General features: G+C 42.5%; 3 protein-coding genes across 6 annotated transcripts; 1 reads left to right on the top strand and 2 right to left on the bottom strand.

The window, feature by feature from the left end:
* Positions 1-1,971: 1,971 nt before the first annotated feature.
* On the bottom strand, positions 1,972-5,300 carry LOC136712888 (zona pellucida sperm-binding protein 3). Of its 2 annotated transcripts, none has more exons than XM_066689707.1 (10): positions 5,195-5,300; positions 4,283-4,464; positions 4,004-4,110; positions 3,573-3,664; positions 3,321-3,501; positions 3,027-3,132; positions 2,807-2,898; positions 2,622-2,704; positions 2,429-2,560; positions 1,972-2,231 (listed from the first exon to the last, which is right to left on the bottom strand). In XM_066689707.1, exons 1-10 carry the CDS (start codon positions 5,256-5,258, stop codon positions 2,014-2,016), a joined length of 1,257 nt encoding a protein of 418 aa, XP_066545804.1. In that variant the 5' UTR covers positions 5,259-5,300; the 3' UTR covers positions 1,972-2,013. The 2 variants fall into 2 exon arrangements, with proteins under 2 accessions (XP_066545804.1, XP_066545805.1); XM_066689708.1 differs by having other exon boundaries at positions 2,429-2,533.
* Positions 5,301-6,967: 1,667 nt separating this feature from the next.
* LOC136712887 (zona pellucida sperm-binding protein 3) lies at positions 6,968-10,960 on the bottom strand. Of its 3 annotated transcripts, none has more exons than XM_066689705.1 (10): positions 10,851-10,960; positions 10,583-10,761; positions 9,033-9,130; positions 8,861-8,952; positions 8,603-8,783; positions 8,400-8,505; positions 8,120-8,208; positions 7,901-7,992; positions 7,462-7,576; positions 6,968-7,177 (listed from the first exon to the last, which is right to left on the bottom strand). In XM_066689705.1, the coding sequence occupies exons 1-9, from the start codon at positions 10,936-10,938 to the stop codon at positions 7,467-7,469; spliced, it is 1,035 nt and encodes a 344-aa protein (XP_066545802.1). In that variant the 5' UTR covers positions 10,939-10,960; the 3' UTR covers positions 6,968-7,177; positions 7,462-7,466. The 3 variants fall into 3 exon arrangements, with proteins under 3 accessions (XP_066545802.1, XP_066545801.1, XP_066545803.1); XM_066689704.1 differs by having other exon boundaries at positions 7,466-7,576; XM_066689706.1 differs by lacking the exons at positions 6,968-7,177; positions 7,462-7,576 and adding an exon at positions 7,594-7,784.
* Positions 10,961-12,397: 1,437 nt separating this feature from the next.
* On the top strand, positions 12,398-16,582 carry LOC136712517 (zona pellucida sperm-binding protein 3). The gene is made up of 10 exons (XM_066689152.1): positions 12,398-12,480; positions 12,625-12,797; positions 12,873-12,970; positions 13,309-13,400; positions 13,477-13,657; positions 14,026-14,128; positions 15,306-15,397; positions 15,477-15,562; positions 16,112-16,216; positions 16,362-16,582. The coding sequence occupies exons 1-10, from the start codon at positions 12,414-12,416 to the stop codon at positions 16,517-16,519; spliced, it is 1,155 nt and encodes a 384-aa protein (XP_066545249.1). The 5' UTR covers positions 12,398-12,413; the 3' UTR covers positions 16,520-16,582.
* Positions 16,583-20,870: the final 4,288 nt, after the last annotated feature.

Here is a 20,870-nt window from a genome sequence, read left to right as displayed (position 1 = left end):
AGCCCCAGACTTATTTTTCACTATGCAGCAAATTCAGCATTATCACAGGCCGTCCTTGAGAGAGGCAGCTCTGAGGACAAGACGGCTCACTGCCTGGGCACTGCACTCGGAGAGAGCCCCCTTGTGTGAAGTGTAGGAATAGCTTTCAAAACACCAGGCATGAGCACTGCTCCCCCTGGAGAGTTCTGCAACTCAGAGGGAGGAAGCACCTGCAAAAAGAAGACTCTTATCACTTATTTATTTCCAAAACTGTCAAGGAGAGGCAATGGCAAATAATTTGCAACCAAGAGTCCAAATTGCAACATGTCCACAATCTGTAATATTTGCAAGTGCTACCTGACAGGTCCCCCCCTTCAACAAATACCTGCCCCCCCAGGCTGCTGGTGACTCTCATTCACACTTTGAAAGCTTGAGAGCTATGACACCTTTATCTTAAGATAGGGGGCACATTTGTTTTATTGGGGGGTGGGCGGTTAGGCTGCATTTTCTTTGGCAACTTTCTCCAGGTGGCATAAGCTTCGTCACTTACACCCCCTGTGCGCCCTAATGAAAAAAATAGTTTCCAAAAAACTAAGCAAGGGACATGAATGACAGCAATCTCCAATTCAAAGACTTAAAAGTTAAAAAGGTGGCATACAAAGAAGGGATATCAAAAGATGAACTGTTCTTGTAGTAAAGTTAGAAGTAGTGTTAGAGACTAGTCATATGCAACATTTTCCCTGTGGTTTATAGGATTGTAGTTACTGCAGACAAATATTAGCTACTACTTTTCACCAGTGGAAAGATACAATCACTAACTAGAGTGGGTGCAAAGATCAGTTCAAAGCTGTAGGGCTTTGATTTGTACTCCAATGGTCTTTGTTGAGCAAATTCCTTATTCTGACAGACTCCCAGACTATGCAACCTCAAGTACCACACAAGTGCTGCCCCTATACACACACACAAAGTAATTAAAAGACTAATCTACTACAAGATTGTCAAGGAGCACAGATTCTATAGAGTAGTGAGCAATTTCAGGTAATTGAATGCAGTTATACAGTATATAGAATGGATGTGTATGCAGTAAGGTTCAAAAATAAAGACCCATCTGAAAGATGACTAAAATTAAAACCTGCTCATAAATCTTTCCCCAATGTACAATAAAGGATTTAAATAAACTGGTCTAAAAATAGTAAAACCTTTAAATGAAAATGTTTAGGCAAGACCACTTAAAATCTGTTATTCAATGTTAGCAATTAATACTGCCATTGTGCTTCAGTTTACTAATGTGAAGTACCTTTAAATACTTACAAAAGTGAAACCTAGCAGTGCACCACACACAATTTTTACCCTGCTATTCCAGGCATGTAATAGTGCACCCTGAACATATTTAGAGATGGGCAGGGAGACGATCTATATGCACATGGAGAGTTAAAAAGGGGGTAGATCAGCCATACCAGTTTATGAAACTTCCATTTAAACTAGTCAGAAATTACTCTAATTTATCATGGACGTATATGGGAAACCTAGTTTTATTTTTGGATGAATGCAGTGGGTTGGATGGGGAAGGGCCCATTTCACAGTTGCTCAGGTATGTCCTGCCAAGGAAACTAAATTTTAAACCCTTTACAAGGGTGTTCTCAGCAGTGTATAGACACTTATTAAAGCCAGGCAATACAATTCCAGATTAATATGCAAACCAAGCTTAATATGACGAAGATAATGGCTAGGTGGGAGTATTTGGTCTTAGTTAAATGGGAAAGGCCTATGCTACCCAAAAATCAGAGCCAAGATCATAAGACTCCATAAAGCTACACTACCCACTTTAGAGTGGGGGGGGGACGGGGACACACACACCTCTAGATCTACCCAAACTCCTTCAAATTGAGTATTCCATGAGACCGAGTAACAAGGTCTTGCTAGCATAAACAAATACAAGAGCTAAATATATTGGTGCAGGACCCATAATTGAAAGAAGTAAAGAGACAAAGGTACTGCATGGAAGTGGTTTAATGAACTTTACAGACAAATGGTTCAATAGGACTCCTTTGGGAAGCTGCAGTGGATTATGCCCACTGCCCTGTGCAGGTCATCAATCTGCACAGGGATGAGCAGCTCTTGCCCCATCTTGCTGGTCACAGAAGCACGCTGCCACACACAGAAGTAGTACACCATAGACAGGGCACCCAGCACAGCCAACACCAGCAGGGCACAGGCCACCAAGGTCACCCACTGAGGAAACTTGCCACCCTCTGGGAAAAGAGGAAGGGAGCAAGGGATCAGGTCTACAAGTGGCAGGTGGGGTACAACAGTCACTGGTTCAGGGTCTTTAAGCTATTCTAGGCATTATAAAATTTCAATACATTCATGCAGTAAGTGATTTGTACAATTCCACCACCCCCCTATAAAAAGCCACCTGGAGATCTGAAACAGGGATGAAGAGAGTTACCATGCATGACCACAGCAGGGGCCTCAGTCTCCAAAGCACCACTTGGTTCTTCAGCAAGGATCTTCACAGGTCCCAGGACAGTAATATGGCTCAGGCCCTGCTCAGCTGTGGACACAAAGGTTTGAAAGCCATCTACAAGGGAGTCAAGCCAAGCCTGACCATAGGTACACCCAGGAGACCAGTGGATCTATACCTGCATCTCGCCTGACTCTTGTATTGCAGCTGGAGGAACAGCAGCCACATAAGGCACTCTGGGCACCATCAGGATCCACCCACCTTAGTTAGGTAAACAATTACATAGTGTTCTAGAACACTTCAGGAAGAGACCATTTAATTTGTATAGGACATTGTAGGTCCAAAGTCATCTTTAGTACTCACTTGCTAGTACTCTGGTTGAAATTACAGGCTTTTTTGGTGGGATCATTGAGCAGTGCTGGGTCCCAGGCAGCCAGCTGACAATGGATATAAACCTAGGGAGAGCCACCAGTGATCACTACACAGTTGCACATCTAGTACAGTATAAATTGAAGACCAGACCCCCCCCCCCCCCCATGGCCAAATGGTGTTGAAGTTTGACTTTTACCAGCATGCTACTTACATCCACTCCCTCCAGAAATCTAAAGGCCTGTACAAATAAGCGGATTTCAGAAGAATGGGATCTAGACTGGAACCTGGAGTTGCTGGTCTGGCTATCCACAAAACACCTGTGGCACAGGTAGGGGAAAGGAAGATAAGTGGAGATGCACAGTGCATTTGTGGCATGGCTACAAGTTACAGCAAGCTCCTCAAATCCTATTAAGTGCTTTAGACAACACCATGTGGAGAGTGCTCTACGAACTTCAAATACCATGGCTGTGTAGAGGTACCCAAGGTTTTTAAATTGAAGCATTACCCATAGTTTGAGATGATTGGGTAGGTCTGGTTTGAAGCACTCAGATTTGCAGAGGTGGCAGCAACACACTCCTCCAAGAATAGGACCAGAGGCATGTGGGACTGCTGGGCCACTGCAGCCTTGATGGGGATGAGGGATCCCAGGAAAAATGTGCTGGAGACTCTTGGGCCACTGAAGTCATCTGCAATAGAGGAGGGTTACAGCAGCTCTCCCCAGCAGGGGCCCACTGATCAAGCTATGCTGGAGTCTCACCTTTCATGATCTCCATGCTGAAATCCAGATATCCAAACCCATCAGCATCTCCCAGAGCAGGGTTATACAATGGAGGAGCCCATCCAGGAGGTCTACATAGACAATACCAAGTTAAACAAAGCAGAACTGTAGTCAAGAAAGTATTGAAGGGCATTCAGTAAAGTAGTTTTAGCAAGGGCTGAACAATTCCAGTTGAAGATAGCCAATGAAAGCTTGAAGTTCTGGAAAGAATATCCAGGGGTAGGTACATTGAAGAGTAGAGACCAAGCCGTTCCTCAACTGAAAGGTTTGCACCTGTTGAATGGAGCTTTACACATTATGGGTTTTGCATTGGTCCCATTCAGGGATGCATTTCCAAACTTAACTTGTCCTTCAGTGACTTGCACTGATGGACTTATTCTACAACACAGGGTTACACATCTTGTACTCACTTGGAGTAGACACACACAACAGGCATAGAGAATGGGGTTGGGTAGAAGGAAGATGTTGTGGGCTTGTAGGTCAAGACATTACTGTAGGTGAGGACATTGGCAGTAGCCTAGGGACAGAGATACAAGAAAGGCATTGGGATCTCATTTCCACCCAACTCTCAAATCAATATTAGTCCAGTATGTTGGACAAGTAAACTTCCTTCAAGAGTTAAGAGCACTTCAGGCAAATTTCTAGAATACCAAAACCAGGGTTGGGGGTGGAGGGGGGTGCAGTCCTACCATGCGCATGGAACAACACTCCAAAAGCCCCATCTGGAACACAGCCTGCCCTCCAGCTACATCCACCACTGTAGAAAGGGGGCAATTTCCCAGGAGCAGACCAGATGGGTCCAGAGGTAAAAAGCGCCTCTGGAGTGTCACATTTACAGACAATGAGTCTGTCCCACATTGGATAGTCACATCTACAGGGGAAAGGGGAATAATTGAATTAGCCATCCAAGTTTACTCACTTCCTATTCAAAAAGGAATCTCTACTGCACACTCAGGGTAAGTGGTGTCAGTTGCAACAAGTCTATGTAGAAGGTACCATGTACAAGAGCAAGTTGAAGTTACCAAAAACCATTAAGAACCAAAAGTGTCAAATTTAACACCTTTGTTAAACTGGTTAAATACACCAGTTTTAATTTGGAAGATTTTAAAGGGTCATCCCACCACAGAAACACGACAATGTTTAAAGGTTAACACATTAGAGCAAAGTGCATACAAAGCACAGCCACGAACTGTTGTATATACACTTAAAACAAAATTAGATGCATAGAATTAGGGAGGTTATGCTCGAAGCAGGCTTCACAATGCTTCAGGAGTGTCTAGATCACAATGTATTGAAGTCTGGCAACAACTTGCCAGAACCCATGTAATCACCGCACACTAAGCATCTTTATGTCGCACCAGCATCGGACATTGTCGTATGCAAAACCAATTCGTGTCGATTTATCCAACTCCCACCATGCTTAAGGTCTGAACCACAAAGTCGCAATACCATTAACCAGCAGATATCCCTAGAGAGCAGACGCAGTGAAGGATTTTTGGTACAATAGCTTCAAATAGTCCTATGCTTCAGAAAGCTTCGTTGCCCTAAACACTACACAATATTTTACAATGTTAACATGATATAACCAAGCAATTGCTTACCCTCCTGGGATAACACAAGGACGACATACAGCGACAGGACCACACCCCTGTAAAAGACCGCCATCTCAATGAATGGACTATGCTAGTAACATAGGTGCTTCAGGGTTTTATAGGGGAGTCAAGCTCTTCTCTCAACAGCCCTCAGCTGATTCCCCCTTTGCTGGAGACCGATTGCACCCCCTGATTGATTAATTGACTCTAGGTGTTTAACCGACACATTATCAGCTTGATTAGAATCAGTCCTAGATCACTCTACCTGAGATAATGGGTCAGTCCTAGACCAGTGAACTAATATTGATCTGTGCAACCAGCACTATTTGTATAACGTTTCCAAACGACAAAGGATGCATTCTCACTTAACAATTTTAAATTAATGAGCGTACATACATTAAACCAGATGTATAACGTTTTTTTTTAAGCTTCAAACCTAAATGTTTAGAATTTTACCTTTTAACGTTTACGATTACGTTTTATCTGCATTACTCTTGTAGTAACATTACACTGAATTGTTTTGTTGAACAACGTTTCAAAATGCGCTTATTTGGTGCATAAAAGTAGACAATCTGCATTATATAATGACAACCACATTTGTCTTATATTTAAGTATTTATTTGCCTCAGTTATTTGTCCAAGACATCCATAAGGCCGAAAGAAAATACCAAAAATAAATAAACATGTTGGTGCGCATCTAGACATGCGCCTGGATAGTAAAAGGCGTTTATGTTCTGATCGCCTGTACTGGACATTACTGGTCGCAACGTAGAGGTTTTGATTCTGGATAAATACACAGTATGACACATTTGGGGAACGCTTATTGTGGATTATGTGTATACAGTGCCTCTTTATGATATTTAAGTCTAATATAGCTCCCCTCTAAGAGAGCGTCAATTTGTCTTCGTGCCCCCCAGTTTTGTTACAAAGCAGCTTTTGGCTCCTTAATTGGTCTAATTAAACAATTAACTGCATGACCTTAATACTTCTCTCCAGACTCTGAAATGTTCTCTGGGTTCAATGTTTTGAGTAAACACATCGTAAAGGCTCTAAAAATCAAATATGGAAGATTTAGATAATTAGTCATTAACTCAGGTAGGCTTAAGTAATTGGGAGCGCCTGTTGGAACAAAAACCAGTAGATAAGACCCCCCACGACTGGAGTCTGACGCCGTTAATTGCTAAACATGCGACACATTCAATTTTTAAAGCACATACTAGCTTAAATTAAAGTCTGATACAGTTAATCGAGTTTCTTTAGATTTTAATTTTTTAGCTGCAAGAAAATGCTCAAGACATCTTATGTGCTGCAGATATGCAAAATTATGTGGAGGAACAACTTGCCTGTAGTAAATCTTAAAACCACTGCATTTTCTCATGTTAAACAATCATCCCCATGAAAACTGGCAAAATAGTCTGTATGCATAAAAACAAAATCTCCCAAAAATAAATTATGCCACTACCTGGTTTACGGCTTGGAACTAATTTCCATTCAAAAAACATTTTTTGTCATGGTGTTTGATCCAAGCCCCCCCACCCCCACTCCTCCCTGTATTGTAAGCACTATCATTTTACTATACTTTCCCCACCATTTAGCACATAATTGTTAGTTAACCACCGTGTCTGTATTTCTTATTTGGACTAGGATGTATGCATATTGTATTTTACTGCACTTTGGAATACCTTGAAAATACTCCTTGTAAAAATCAAGTTGCCCTGGTTGCAGAGGAAATAGCCTTGAAATAAATAAAGACTTGAAAAGAAGGGGTAGAGGAAAAAAAAGTTCAAGATTGTTTCAAAGGTTTTAATTATGAAATCACAAAAGTTGCACAACTATGAAACAAGTCCAGTCAGTCAGCAGTAAGCAGGCCCCTACTGCAGGTGTAACCCAGTCGGCCTCCCCTCCACATACACCGGTAGTAGCCTAGCCACAGTGCCCCCAGCAACATCAAGGGAACAACAAGGAAAGGCAGCCAGGTTGGGGATGAGCTCTCTGTAACAAGAGGTAGAGTTTATAGATTTGGGAAGTCTCATGCATATCAAGAGCACAGAACATAAGGGACAATGCAGCAATTGCACAGCAAAATCTGGCACATCTAGGTCCAGTCATCAAGTGTTGATTTTATAGACTTTTTGATTTCCAAGTGAAAGTCTTGGAATCTGGAATTTGACTCATCCTCATCACTTGCAGGCCCACATTGACATGAAAGCCAGGAACCACTTTGGCCTTTGAGGACTGGAATAGTTTACTGCAGGTCTAGGAAACCAAACGCTCACCAACCCTATGGCTCAGACAGGGCCTTTTTGATGGTGTGACTGTGCTCTCCAGGCTGCTCTTCATGATCGATCTTCACAGGCCCCAAAACAGTAGTGTAGGTCAGACCCTGGTCATCTGAGATGAAGAAGACATTCAGCTACTAGGGTGAAGGAGTTCGTACATCAACTTGCTCATGTAAAACACCTCCAGAACAGAAGTCAGGGTGCAAACTGGTGCACCATTGTACAACGGGCAAGGAGAGTCACAAAAATTGCCTCATTAAAAAAAAATTAAACCTGTTGATTTTGTGGACTCCTTTTTAATGCTGAAGCTCCAATTTCTCCTTGGAAGGAGAGGTTCAGGTTAGTGCACTTTACAGGGAGAGGGTGGAAATTCCTTCATGAGAGTTGGACAACCTCTCCAGTATGGCAGGGCAGCAGTGTGAGGAATACATCCTACCCATGCCTGCAGCTCGCTTCCTCCGCCGATTGCAGTTGGAGTCACAGCAGTTGCACAACCCATTCTGAGTGGGGGTTTCCAGAGACTCCCAGCTAGAAGTGGGGAGGGAAAGCAAAACCCTTCAGAATGGGACAATACTGAAGAACGGCCAGATTGGAAACATGGCCATGCAATACAGAGCATTACCACAACCCCCTCCCCAACCCCATAGGCATTTACCTTTTGTTCCCTTTGTTGAAGTTACAGGCTTTCTTAGTGGGGCCAGGCTGCTGAGGGTCCCAGGCCACCAGCTGGCAGTGGATATAAACCTGGGGAGCAAGCGTTGGTCATCCATAGGTTTAAACTGTTTTGACCAGGGAAGAAAGTCCCCACTAGATCATGTGGTAGGCTTTATTCAACTAGCACGATGGATCTCTCATGGTTAGAGGTCCATGAGAGTCAATTCAAATTCGTACTTTTAAAGATTAAGTGTCAAAATAAAGGAAATTGAAAGACTTACATCTTGACTGTTCGGGAACGTAAAGGCTTGTAACAATAGTTTAATTTCATTGGTCTGATCTCTGGGTAGGAACTTTGAGTTGGAGCTCTGGCTGTCCAAGAAGCAACTGTGGGGTGAGGAGAAAAGATCTTATTTGTAAATCTGATGGGAAGGAGTCCCCTGGACCAGATGGTGGGGGGGAACAAACCATCTGTAGTCTTTACCCATAGTTTGAGATGAGTGGGTAGGTCTGGGTCGAAGCACTCAGATTTGCAGAGGTGGCAGTGACACATTCCTCCAAGAAGAGGACAAGAGGCATGTGGAACTGCTGGTCTACTGCAGCCTTGATGGGGATGAGGGATCCCAGGAAGAATGTGCTGGAGATCCTGGGGCCACTGAAGTCATCTGCAATAGAGGAGGGTTACAGCAGATCTCCACAGAAGGAGCCCAGTGATCAAGCCATGCTGGAGATGGACATTCACCCATCATGATCTCCATGCTGAAATCCAGAGTTCCAAGCCCATCAGCATCACCCAGAACAGGATTATACAGTGGCGGAGCCCAGCCAACAGGCCTAAACAGAACAAGAGTACTTTAAATACATGGGTGCTGCAGAGCAGGGATATAGGCACAAGTGCACTTGTCCAGACTTACATGGTGTATGAGCAGACAATAGGCTCAGACTTCAGACTGGTACTTGAAACCAACATATAGGTCAGTGTATACTGGTATACCAGTGAGCCAGCTGTAGCCTAGAAAAATGCAGAACAGATTACACATGCTAGATTCTCTAGGAGGTATACACAACTACTCCAGGACGAATATAACCCTGTACAGCACTCGGGCTAAATGAAGTATATTGTGCCTCGGTTCCACTGGCTTTAGCGCCCGTGTCGTGCCGGACGCGTCCGTCCTCAGACGAGTCCCAGAGCTTCTTTTGCAAAACCAGGCCGCTGTGAAGTCCGTCCCTCTGATGGGAGGAGCAGCGACTGTGGGTTTGGTTTGCGTTTCGTTTTAAAAACGGAGACCGGAAACACTACGAGCGATACTGCCTGACGTGGAGAGGACTTGTGCATTTTATTATTTGGGTTTTACAGGATTGTAAACCGCGTAATACATACACGTTTCTGTTCAGAGATATTAGGAAGAGCTAAACGTGTATAGATAACATTATATTCAGACAAGCACGTCCTCATAAGAATACCGTTCCACGTGCAACAATAATACTAAATAGCAAATATGCATTATCGTCATCATTTGTGCTAGTAGTATATATGCATTTTAAACGGCACAGCGTGACTGCCTTAACTTATTACTCTTACTACAGATTTGTAACTGCAAACAATACTTTTTGCGGTATTATTTATAAATTTACTTTAGCAGACGTCCTTAACCAGGGCAAGTTACAGTTGAAACAAAATACACGTTTCACGATTGATCATCCAGCAGGTTATAATTTAACTAAAATTGTGCACGTTTCAGTCATGGCGTTTATGGACGCCTTTATTTTACCAGTCCTTAATGTTTTAGAGGGAACCCCACATCTGCTGTATTAATTTAACTTGTAAATGGACACGTTAACTAAATCGTGTTCGCCTTCACACTGACCGTCTCTGCGGATTGTCCTGCACACCATTCACTAAACACAGCCTGAAACACCGGCCAGCTGTTCATACAATATTAATAACATCGGCTGCTACGATGCGATTATTATCCTCCAGTTTATTTTAACTAGTCACGTCACTGCACCGGTCCTGTTAAATCCAAGTTTTTAATGCACTCGGATATAAACTGTAAGCGGTCATTGTCTCTGTGCTAATAAACTTGTAATTTCTTCGTGATCCTACACGGCACTTGAGATTAGATCTTCCGATACAATGCATCTGATCTCCTTCCTGTGTCTCAAGTCAAGCACACACCTCCAATTCTGATAGTGAATCATGTCCTCAGTGGGCGGGACGGACGCTAACGGACACGTCCAGCACCAGCAAAGTTAACCATCCACAAAACACGGACGCTTCCGCCAGTGGAAACGGGGCATTGGATAACGGGTCAGGATCATTAAGACTACAGCTTCAAAGTCCTGCTTTTTAACCTAGCCAAATTCAAATGCATTTTAAAACTGCTGCCTCAAAAGAACGCTTCCAAAATTTAAGTAGTACCTCCCCATCCCCACACACAAACTGGTTTCACAAGTAGCTTACCATACGCATGGCACAGCAGCCGAGTAAGTCCGACTCAAAGACCGCCGTCCTGCCATCAGAACTAACCACTGGAAGACAGTTTCCAAGAAGCAGCCCCTCAGACTGGACAGGGGAAGGGGAGCCCGGTTTCAGTACCACAAGGACGCTCAAGGAATCCACCCTACACTCCACAGTCACATCTACGATGAATGAAAAGCGGCAAAACATAATTGCATTTGCATTAAAAGCACAATACCAAAAAAGAACTTTGTGCGTCATCTCTCTTCACCTGGTTGTGCTTTGATCACCACACAATAAAGGACCACCATCACTACAATACCCCACAGAAAAGCCATTGTGATATTAATAACATGCATCTGTCTCGCCTGCTTTTATAGGGAAATTGAAGTTAGTTAAGTGAGACTTTATACTCGTTGATACGCAATAATTAATTGGTCATGTGGTCTATTATCCGGGTTCACTGAAACCAAACCGTGTAAAAGAAGCAGTCTGTCAAGTAATTAGAGGGAATCAACCGGTTGTTCTCTCTATTAAAGTAATGAATTGGGCTAAATAACACACATGCATATAATTAAAACTTCAAATGGTTTTGGGTACACCACAATGTGATATTTTAACACTGCAATTAAATGCATTCAGTAACAACGCAATTTACTATTTTCCATACTGTAATGTGCAATTTATCATATGTTCATTGTCATCTAATCATGTATTGCGTATTATGGAATTTAGTTAGTTTTGAATGAAAACTGGATTTTCTGAAACAATTATTCGACTACATTTTTAATAAGCAGCTGGATATATAGCATAATATATGTATCTGCTACAAAACGAGTAGGCAAGTACTGTACTATGTCTCCTATTATTAGCAGAACCAGACATACATACACATGGAGAAGATTTTAAGTCCGTAATGCACCACAAAGGCTAAATAATCTGTAAAATGTTTTTTGACTGCCCACAATTATGTAGGACTATCCATGCCAAAATGAAAGATAAATACCAAGAGAATCTATCAATCAATGAATAAATACATGTTGAAATAAATACAGAAATAAATAAATGAATAAATAAACATTGAAATCAATAAATGATTAAATAAATATATGCATGGCCATGTATCTATTTATGTATTTATTTCGCGTATTCGTGTATTTCAACATTTATTTATAAAAAATATTTTTTCAACATTTATTGATTGATTGATATCTTTATTCTTTCATCTGTTTATTTATTTTTAATTTTGGCACGGATAGTCCTCCATACACAATAAACTCAGAATGGATTAATGAAATGTTGGTGACAATTTCAACTAACAGCAGCTAACAACTCTGTATTGACAAAACGTTGCCATTTTGTTGGAAAACATCACTGTATAGTTGTGTAATGGTTTGAGCTGCGATGCTCACATTTAATTATAGAATTGCATTGTATTTAGCAATGGAAAGGAAGACCCACGGCGAACATGCAGACTCCGAGGTATTACATTTCTGACAATACTCGGTTTTATGGAAGATAACTTGTGGGGGAAAAAAGCTAAATGAATACAAAATAAATACATATTAATATATTCATCAGCTTTTTAAAAAACAGGTTGGCACAAATTATCCTACATATGGTTTAACTCTCATAATGCGCTCTACAATATTAAACTGGATATAACAAAGTCTAAAATAAACTGAAGGCTAATCTCAGCTTCATCAGATTCATAAAATGCACGGCAGGTGTACTTTGGCAGCGGTTTTAGTCTCAGCTGCACCTTGTTAAGGTCATTCTCATTCACCATAAAAGCGCCCTGGCGAGGCTGGAGCGACACAGTGCTGTGTTGGAGATGTTTTACTTGTGGAGCGTAGTTTGTGTGGGCCTTGTGTGTGCTGGTTTGGCCGCAGCACAAATGGGTAAACTGGCAATCTGAGTAGTGTCTCTTTTAAGGAAGCTTACTGACCTTTTACAGATTGTTATAATAGTTAATTTGTTTGTTAAATGAGTGTATGTAATGTCTCGGTTTGGAAAGTCCCCAACCTTTTTCTATCCCTGTGTAGATGTGACGATCCAATGTAGTGCGGACTCTGTGACTGTGCGTGTTGGCTTAAACCCCGGAGTGGGGTTATCTCTGGACATCAACGGGCTCCTTCTAGGGAGCTGCCCCCCGCAGCTGGTCGGAGGTGTAGCGGTCTTTCAATCGGGCCTGCTTGATTGCCGCTTTATGCGCATTGTGAGTTAGTTTTGGGTACTGTTCGCAATTTGCAGTGTGATCTCTATCTGTCTAATGTATCTTCTCTCCCTGCAGGCAACGGCAAATGTAACCATGTACATAAACGTACTGACGTACATGCCCTCCTCGGGGGTGACACAGTTATTCGAGCGCATTGTCTGTTCCACCTACAAGTGAGTAGTGCTGGGGTAACATCTTCACCCCAACTTACTAGGTGGGGGAGCCTCATGTGTAGGTCGATCAGAAGTAATGTAAACCCTCATCTAAACGCGGCTCAATGCACACGCCCCATAATGGCATCAGACGAGTTATTGAGAGGTACAGCAATCTCCATCACTGTATAATTGTAAACTGAATAAGTCCAGGCTTTTTGTACAAAACCGTCACTTTGGTAAGACTCCCTTAACTAGTTCAGTATGTAGCCCACTACTTCTGGCACTTTGCATGCAATTTGAGTATCTTGTAAATCTGGTACTGCAGTGATGGCATCTTGCTTTCTTATCCTGTTTAGGGCTCCAGACTGGATTCCTCCACTGTATAATCCTGTTCTGGGAGATGCTGATGGATTTGGGTCTCTGGAGTTCAGCATGGCAATTGTAAAAGGTGAGCCCATCTACAGGATGACTATAACACTTCAGGCCCTGCTGTGGAGAGTTGCTGTAACCCTCCTCTATTGCAGATGACTTCAGTGGTCCCAGGGTCTCCAGTACATTTTTCCTGGGGTCCCTCATCTTCATCAAGGCTATGGTGGCCCAGCAATCCCACATGCCTCTGGAGCTGTTCTTGGAGGAGTGTGTTGCTGCCAACTCTGCAAATCTGAGTGCTTCAAACCAGACCTACCCAATCATCTCAAACTATGGGTAATCCTAGCCTGTGTTTTGGACTTTCCTTAAATCCCTAGGTTGTCTTCCATGGAATTAACATGCTAAAGATGAGGTTAAGTGTACATGGACATTTTGAACCTAAAGATGGCAGAAAATGTCAGGATTTTAATGGGGATGGGTTATTGAGTAATGGCATGGTTCTCAAGCCCAGTACTGGGCACCCCCTGTCTGGTCTTTTGTTCAAAGCTTGGTTGGTTTAGTGTTTTGAATTGGTCTTCTATGGTTAATTCAATCAAGTTGGGACTCTTATTCCAACAAACCAGCAGAGCAGTTGGTCCCCAGGATTGGGGCTGACAGCCACTGGTCTAGTTCTTAAGCTTAATCTGTATTCCTTGTTCTACCAGGTGCTTTGTAGATGGCCAGGTCAGCAGCTCAAAGTTCCTGCACAGTGCCAACTTGTGGGAGCTGCATTTGCAAGTCCAGGCTTTCAAGTTTACTGATGCAGATGTAAGTCAATGGACAACTGTATATGCTGTCCAGGGCCCATAAGCATAAAACATAAGATTACACCTTGCTCAGAGTAGGAGGTAGAAGTCATGCTTGCACTTCTAACTGTTAGTAGGATCCAATCAACTTTAACAAATGGTTGCCATTTTGCAGAATACAGCTTGCTGTGAATTTGTTCCGGAATTCTAAAAAAAAATCGCATGTAGACAGGCAGAAGTGAAGATGCAACTATGAATATGCTAAGCTAACTGCCTTTTGTTTTACAATTTGACACCATGTTCCCCTTATTCTTTCATTATGAGGATGTTAAGATGTTACATGGAATTAAAATGCTAGATTTAACTTCATTCATAATTGCAATCCTAAAATCCATAACGTCTTAAAATTTGAACGCGTATCCTTCTGTTGTACATCGGCAATTATCCACCGGTGGAAATCCTGGGGTACATCCGTGAAGTTTTGCATTGCTTTGCTACTTCAGACACTTGCATTCAATACAGAACTTTCATTTGCATTTTATTAATCACTGTAAACTTCATTGACCGTGTTGTATGAGTGGATCACTTGAGTATTTTTAAACTGCATAAAAGGAAGCCTGAATTGGTGTAAAACCCTTGATGAATGGGCTAGTATTGATTTTAGGCTAGCATTATATAGGTGAAATCATTGAATGTGGCTTGTTTTGGGGAGATTTTCTGGGGCTGTAGTGGGGAAATCAAACTGTTGGATCTTGGGTGTTAATGCTAGTATGTTCTGATGGCAAATTCTGCTTAACTCCGTTTCCCTGTTACCAGATATGCAACATTGTCCCCACCTGTATCTCTGCTGACAGTGCTGCATTTCTGACCGAGGCAGAAGACCATGCATTTGACTTGTTCAGTAACCATATTACTGTCCATCTATATAGTCACAATAACCCTTCATCACACCACTGTAACCTTTCCTTTTATGGAAGGTATTACGGTCTTATTGCTGCCTTCTCTTGGTCTCCTAAATATTGGTTGAGTTAGGAGTAATTTTAAATCTTTATCAATAGCTTTTAATCCCAAGAGTAAAGGTAGGAGCAAATTGTCACTTGGATATTTCAGGACCGATCTATCCCTCTTTGCTTTATGAATATGGGCCCTGGCTAATCCTTTAAACATCTTAATTCTTCCTTCCCCTCTCCTGGTTGTAGGTTTACATCCACTGTGGACTGGTAGCCTGGGACCCTCAAGGGCCCAATGACCCCACCAAGAAAGTCTGCAACTTCAACCAGGATACAAAGAGGTATAATCTTTAATTTCTAGCTCCAGTTATGGTCTTGTGACTTTGCAGAGGTGCCAACAAGCTTCTGTCTGTTCTGTAGGTGGGAATACCTGGATATGTCTTCTCAGAACTCCTTGTGCAGCTGTTGTAACACCAACTGCCAGCAGAGGAAGAGGAGAGAAGCTGGTAATGTGTTCACCCAACTGATTTGCTCTAAACTGGTAGCCATTTTAAGTCTGGCTTGTACTCCTTGGGGACTTGGTTACAGATCCACTCCTTCTACCAACCTACCCACAAACTGAATCCTCCTGGCATCTAGGCCAGGGATGGGTGGGCAACTATGCTGGGGGGGCCCTTGGTGCTTGCTAGTCTTTTAATATACCACCAAGCCATGGTACTTAAGTGAACTAACATGAATGGCAAACTATAAATTCTTTTCCAGTTATAAAATTGCCTTTTTAAAGGTGCACCAAAAACCTACAGGAATCTCCTCCTTGAAGATGGGAGTTGCCAATGCCTACTCTAACCCCAAAGCTGTTAAATCTCAAATGGGTTTTATAGGTCGCAAGATCACCACTACATTCAGCAATTGAAGCTGCACTTCAAGTGCTTAGTCCCTCTTTGGATATAGCCAGTTGGAATGTCCTGTGGCTCTCCAGGATCAGGACTGACTAGCTTGTCAATATTGGGGTAGGTGAGCCCAGAATGATGGGCTCATGTGGTTTTGTCTCCCAGGTGACCAGAACATGAGATACAGTGCAGTACTGGGACCAGTGAGGATTGTTCCTGTAGAGCACAAGACCCCGGCTCCAGTTGGGAATGAATCTGCTGTGCCTTTAGGTGAGCTTCAAGTCTCTAAACCTACAGCTTTATTACATGCATTTCCCCCCCCCCCCCACCCCCCTCAAGCTTGCTTAATGTGAGTAAGATTCTTAGTCTAACTACTGTAGACTCTATTTACTTTGTATTGTATCCTTCTCTGCAGTGACCCCATATAATAAAGACTGGCTGCCTTTCTTGGCTGCTCCAGTTGTCATCCTGGCTATACTGGTTGCCCTGTCTCTGGGGTATTTCTGCAAGTGCCACCATGCATTACAACCCCAGTCCAACAAGGACCTTCTCATTCCTACACTGGATGAGTGACTAAAGTGGTGACTTGTAAAATTATCACTTTGAAGTGGAATAAATTCTCTACTTACAACCTGGCTTTGGGGTGTGTTGTGTGTGGTTTTTTTTTTTTTTATTTTTTAAATGTAGGTCTCCTGCATTACATGCATGATGTTTGAATAACACAAGAAGTTGTGCTTTAATCTAGAACCTGTTTAGGTAGTTTTGTGCTTCCTTGAATTTCTAGGAACCCATTCACGCTTACTAGGCTGGCCCTGGGCCACCTCAAATTTAGTCTTGCTTTTCTGACCCCACTTGCAGTTGAGGTTTTAGGAGGCCTAAATATGTGTTCATGTATGCAGCTGAAAAGGCCTAAATGAAATGTACTCTGGGAATTAAATCTGCTCAAACCAGTTATGCATGACATTAGGTCTGCTTACAGGTGTGATGTATTTATAATCACAACTTATTAATATTGGTGTGTGTGTATATAGGTTATATCACTTCTGTTTTCATTGAAAGTAGTCTTAACCCTTTGCAGCTGATGTTTTCTAATCTTCAGTTCTGTAAGTCTGAATGCTGTTGTACAATTCACCCAAAAGCAAAGAACGTTTAGTTAGGACATCTACATTATTACATGAAATCGTATGCATTAGTTCTCAATAGCCTATTGAGATTTTATAACCTGGATGTTCCATATTACAGTAGTACTTCAAAAGTCTGTTTGCTGCAATTTGTGTCCTATGCAATCCAAGCTGTTGCTCTGCATTTCTTCTAAGTTCCTAGAAAATGTTGCATGTTTTTCCTCTGGACTCCACTGTTTTGTAACTTTTAAAGTCTGATCTTTACATTTTTATTTTCCTTTTAACTTGGTTAGACAAGTGATTAACCATCAAAAGAGGCTTGATTTGTTGCTATAGTTCTATCCTCATTGACAGCAGTGCTTGTACACTTTTTCTTCCCCCCCCTCTCCATCCAGGTTGTAAATGGTGCTTTAGTTTCTGTATCATCCCTGTTACCTCCAAAGCCGGCATTTTGTAATTGTACTGCTTAGTTCAATATAATTGTATTTCGGATTGGACCGTAGAGGGCTGGTCTAGTTTTAAAATGCATTGATTTGAATGGCAACCTGATTTGGTTCAATTTTATATCATTTCAAGTAGTTTTAACTGTTTTATATAACTCATTACTTGGCCTACATAAATATATACACACCACTCTGCAAAAACAAAGTCCCTCTTTCATGACACTATTTTAAAGAATTTTGTAAAAATCCAAAAAAACTACAGCTCTTTATTGTAAAGGGTTCAAACAATATTTTCCATGCTTGTGCAATGACCTGTAAACCATGAATGCACCTGGGGAATGGTTGTTAAGGCACAAACAGCTTACAGATGGTAGGCAATTAACATCAGTTACAAAAAGTTGGGACACTAAAGAGCCCTTTCTACTGCCTCACAACCACCAAAAGAAAGGTGCCCAGGTTCCCTGCTCATCTGCGTGAACGTGCCTTAGGCATGCTGCGAGGAGGGATGAGGACTGCAGATGTGGCCAGGGCAATAAATTACAATGTCTGTACTGTGAGATGCCTAAAACAGTGCTATAGGAAGGACAGCTGATCAGTACATCTGAATATCACACCTGCAGGACAGGTACAGGATAGCAACAACGACTGCCTGAGTTCCACCAGGAACGCACAATCCCTCCATCAGTGCTCAGACTGTCCGCAATAGGCTGAGAGAGGCTGGACTGAGGGCTTGTAGGCCTGTTGTAAGGCAGGTCCTTACCAGACATCACCGGCAACAATGTTGCCTATGGGCACAAACCCACCTTCGCTGGATGTGATTTTCTGCAAGACCATAATGTCAGTGTTCTGCCATGGCCAGCGAAGAGCCCGGATCTCAATCTCAATCCCATTGAGCACGTCTGGGACCTGTTGGATCTGAGGGTGAGGGTGAGGGTTGGGCTGTGTTTTGGTGAGCTTGTGCAAATTGTAGCCTCTTTTTCCTATTTGTAGTGGAGATGAGTGGTACCCGGTGGGGTCTTCTGCTGTTGTAGCCCATCCGCCTCAAGGTTGTACGTGTTGTGGCTTCACAAATGCTTTGCTGCATACCTCGGTTGTAACGAGTGGTTATTTCAGTCAAAGTTGCTCTCCTATCAGCTTGAATCAGTCGGCCCATTCTCCTCTGACCTCTAGCATCAACAAGGCATTTTCGCCCACAGGACTGCCGCATACTGGATGTTTTTCCCTTTTCACACCATTCTTTGTAAACCCTAGAAATGGTTGTGCGTGAAAATCCCAGTAACTGAGCAGATTGTGAAATACTCAGACCGGCCCGTTTGGTACCAGACAGGCCGGTCTGAGTATTTCACAATCTGCTCAGTTACTGGGATTTTCACGCACAACCATTTCTAGGGTTTACAAAGAATGGTGTGAAAAGGGAAAAACATCCAGTATGCAGCAGTCCTGTGGGCGAAAATGCCTTGTTGATGCTAGAGGTCAGAGGAGAATGGGCCGACTGATTCAAGCTGATAGAAGAGCAACTTTGACTGAAATAACCACTCGTTACAACCGAGGTATGCAGCAAAGCATTTGTGAAGCCACAACACGTACAACCTTGAGGCGGATGGGCTACAACAGCAGAAGACCCCACCGGGTACCACTCATCTCCACTACAAATAGGAAAAAGAGGCTACAATTTGCACAAGCTCACCAAAATTGGACAGTTGAAGACTGGAAAAATGTTGCCTGGTCTGATGAGTCTCGATTTCTGTTGAGACATTCAGATGGTAGAGTCAGAATTTGGCGTAAACAGAATGAGAACATGGATCCATCATGCCTTGTTACCACTGTGCAGGCTGGTGGTGGTGGTGTAATGGTGTGGGGGATGTTTTCTTGGCACACTGTAGGCCCCTTAGTGCCAATTGGGCATCGTTTAAATGCCACGGCCTACCTGAGCATTGTTTCTGACCATGTCCATCCCTTTATGACCACCATGTACCCATCCTCTGATGGCTACTTCCAGCAGGATAATGCACCATGTCACAAAGGTCGAATCATTTCAAATTGGTTTCTTGAACATGACAATGAGTTCACTGTACTAAACTGGCCCCCACAGTCACCAGATCTCAACCCAATAGAGCATCTTTGGGATGTGGTGGAACGGGAGCTTCGTGCCCTGGATGTGCATTCCACAAATCTCCAACAACTGCAAGATGCTATCCTATCAATATGGGCCAACATTTCTAAAGAATGCTTTCAGCACCTTGTTGAATCAATGCCACGTAGAATTAAGGCAGTTCTGAAGGCGAAAGGGGGTCAAACACAGTATTAGTATGGTGTTCCTAATAATCCTTTAGGTGAGTGTATATATATATGTATGATGTGAGCTAGCGAAATGTATCGGTACATTTAAGGCTATAGATAGATATAACTGAGAAAATACTGTTTGGCTTTTTTGGTGCCTGTGTTTATTCTGCATTGGTGAGAAGCAGTGTCTCCTTTGAAACAGACAGACAAGTCTCTGAGGGCGTTGCTTGAGTTGCGTCACGCACTGACTTTTTGCCACCCGGCCCAGGGCCCGGTGCGTTTATATTCAGAGTTAGATCGCCTTTCGGCCGCCTCAAAAGATTTAGGCCAGGTCAAAAAGCGGGACTAGTTTTCACCCGGCCCTGGGCTGCTTTAAAACTATGACCCCTGGGCCGAACTAAATCTCATGTGAACAGGGTCTAGGTGAATCTACACTCTGCCCCATTGTTTTCAACCCATTGAGATGCTTCTAACTCTGCCATTATTATAGCCAGAAACTTTTTTTTTAATTATATCTGTAGAGACTTGTGGCTTCCAAATGACACCACTTGTTGCTGAGTGGAAACAGACATGCAAAGTAGGGGGGAGAATATAATCACAAAAGCCATAACTTTCATAATTATGCAGTTTGTCTTGGTGGGGAGAAATCTCGAATGATCACCAAGGCAGACACTGATTCTGTAGATTGAATGCTTTCATTTGAGTGGTCCAATGTTTGAGGCCCTCATGTGTTGTGGTATAAACTCTCCATTCCTTCATTTCTTATGCCATTTTCACTTCAAGTTTAAATGAGTGGTATTTCAACACAAAATTGTAATCTTAATTTCCCATTCTGTAAAGGAAGAAAGTTGAAATGCCAGTTCTGTTGCTGAATTTTGTGTAACTTATCTAATCACTATAAACTATGCAGAATATAGTAGTTTGCCCATTTTGATAAGGAATACAGGTATGTGAGACCTGTCCATATTAACATGAATGTGTAACAGGGGGTGAGTAAAGTTAAGTTAAAAAGTTAAAATGGAATGCCTGCCTCTAATGTGGAGAACTTTAACCAAAAAAAAACCTTGACACTACTAA

Source organism: Amia ocellicauda, chromosome 17, assembly GCF_036373705.1.
Source record: "Amia ocellicauda isolate fAmiCal2 chromosome 17, fAmiCal2.hap1, whole genome shotgun sequence".
Taxonomy (NCBI): Eukaryota; Metazoa; Chordata; class Actinopteri; order Amiiformes; family Amiidae; genus Amia; species Amia ocellicauda.
Note: the sequence above shows the minus strand (reverse complement) of the source record. Positions and strands in the feature narration are given on the sequence as shown.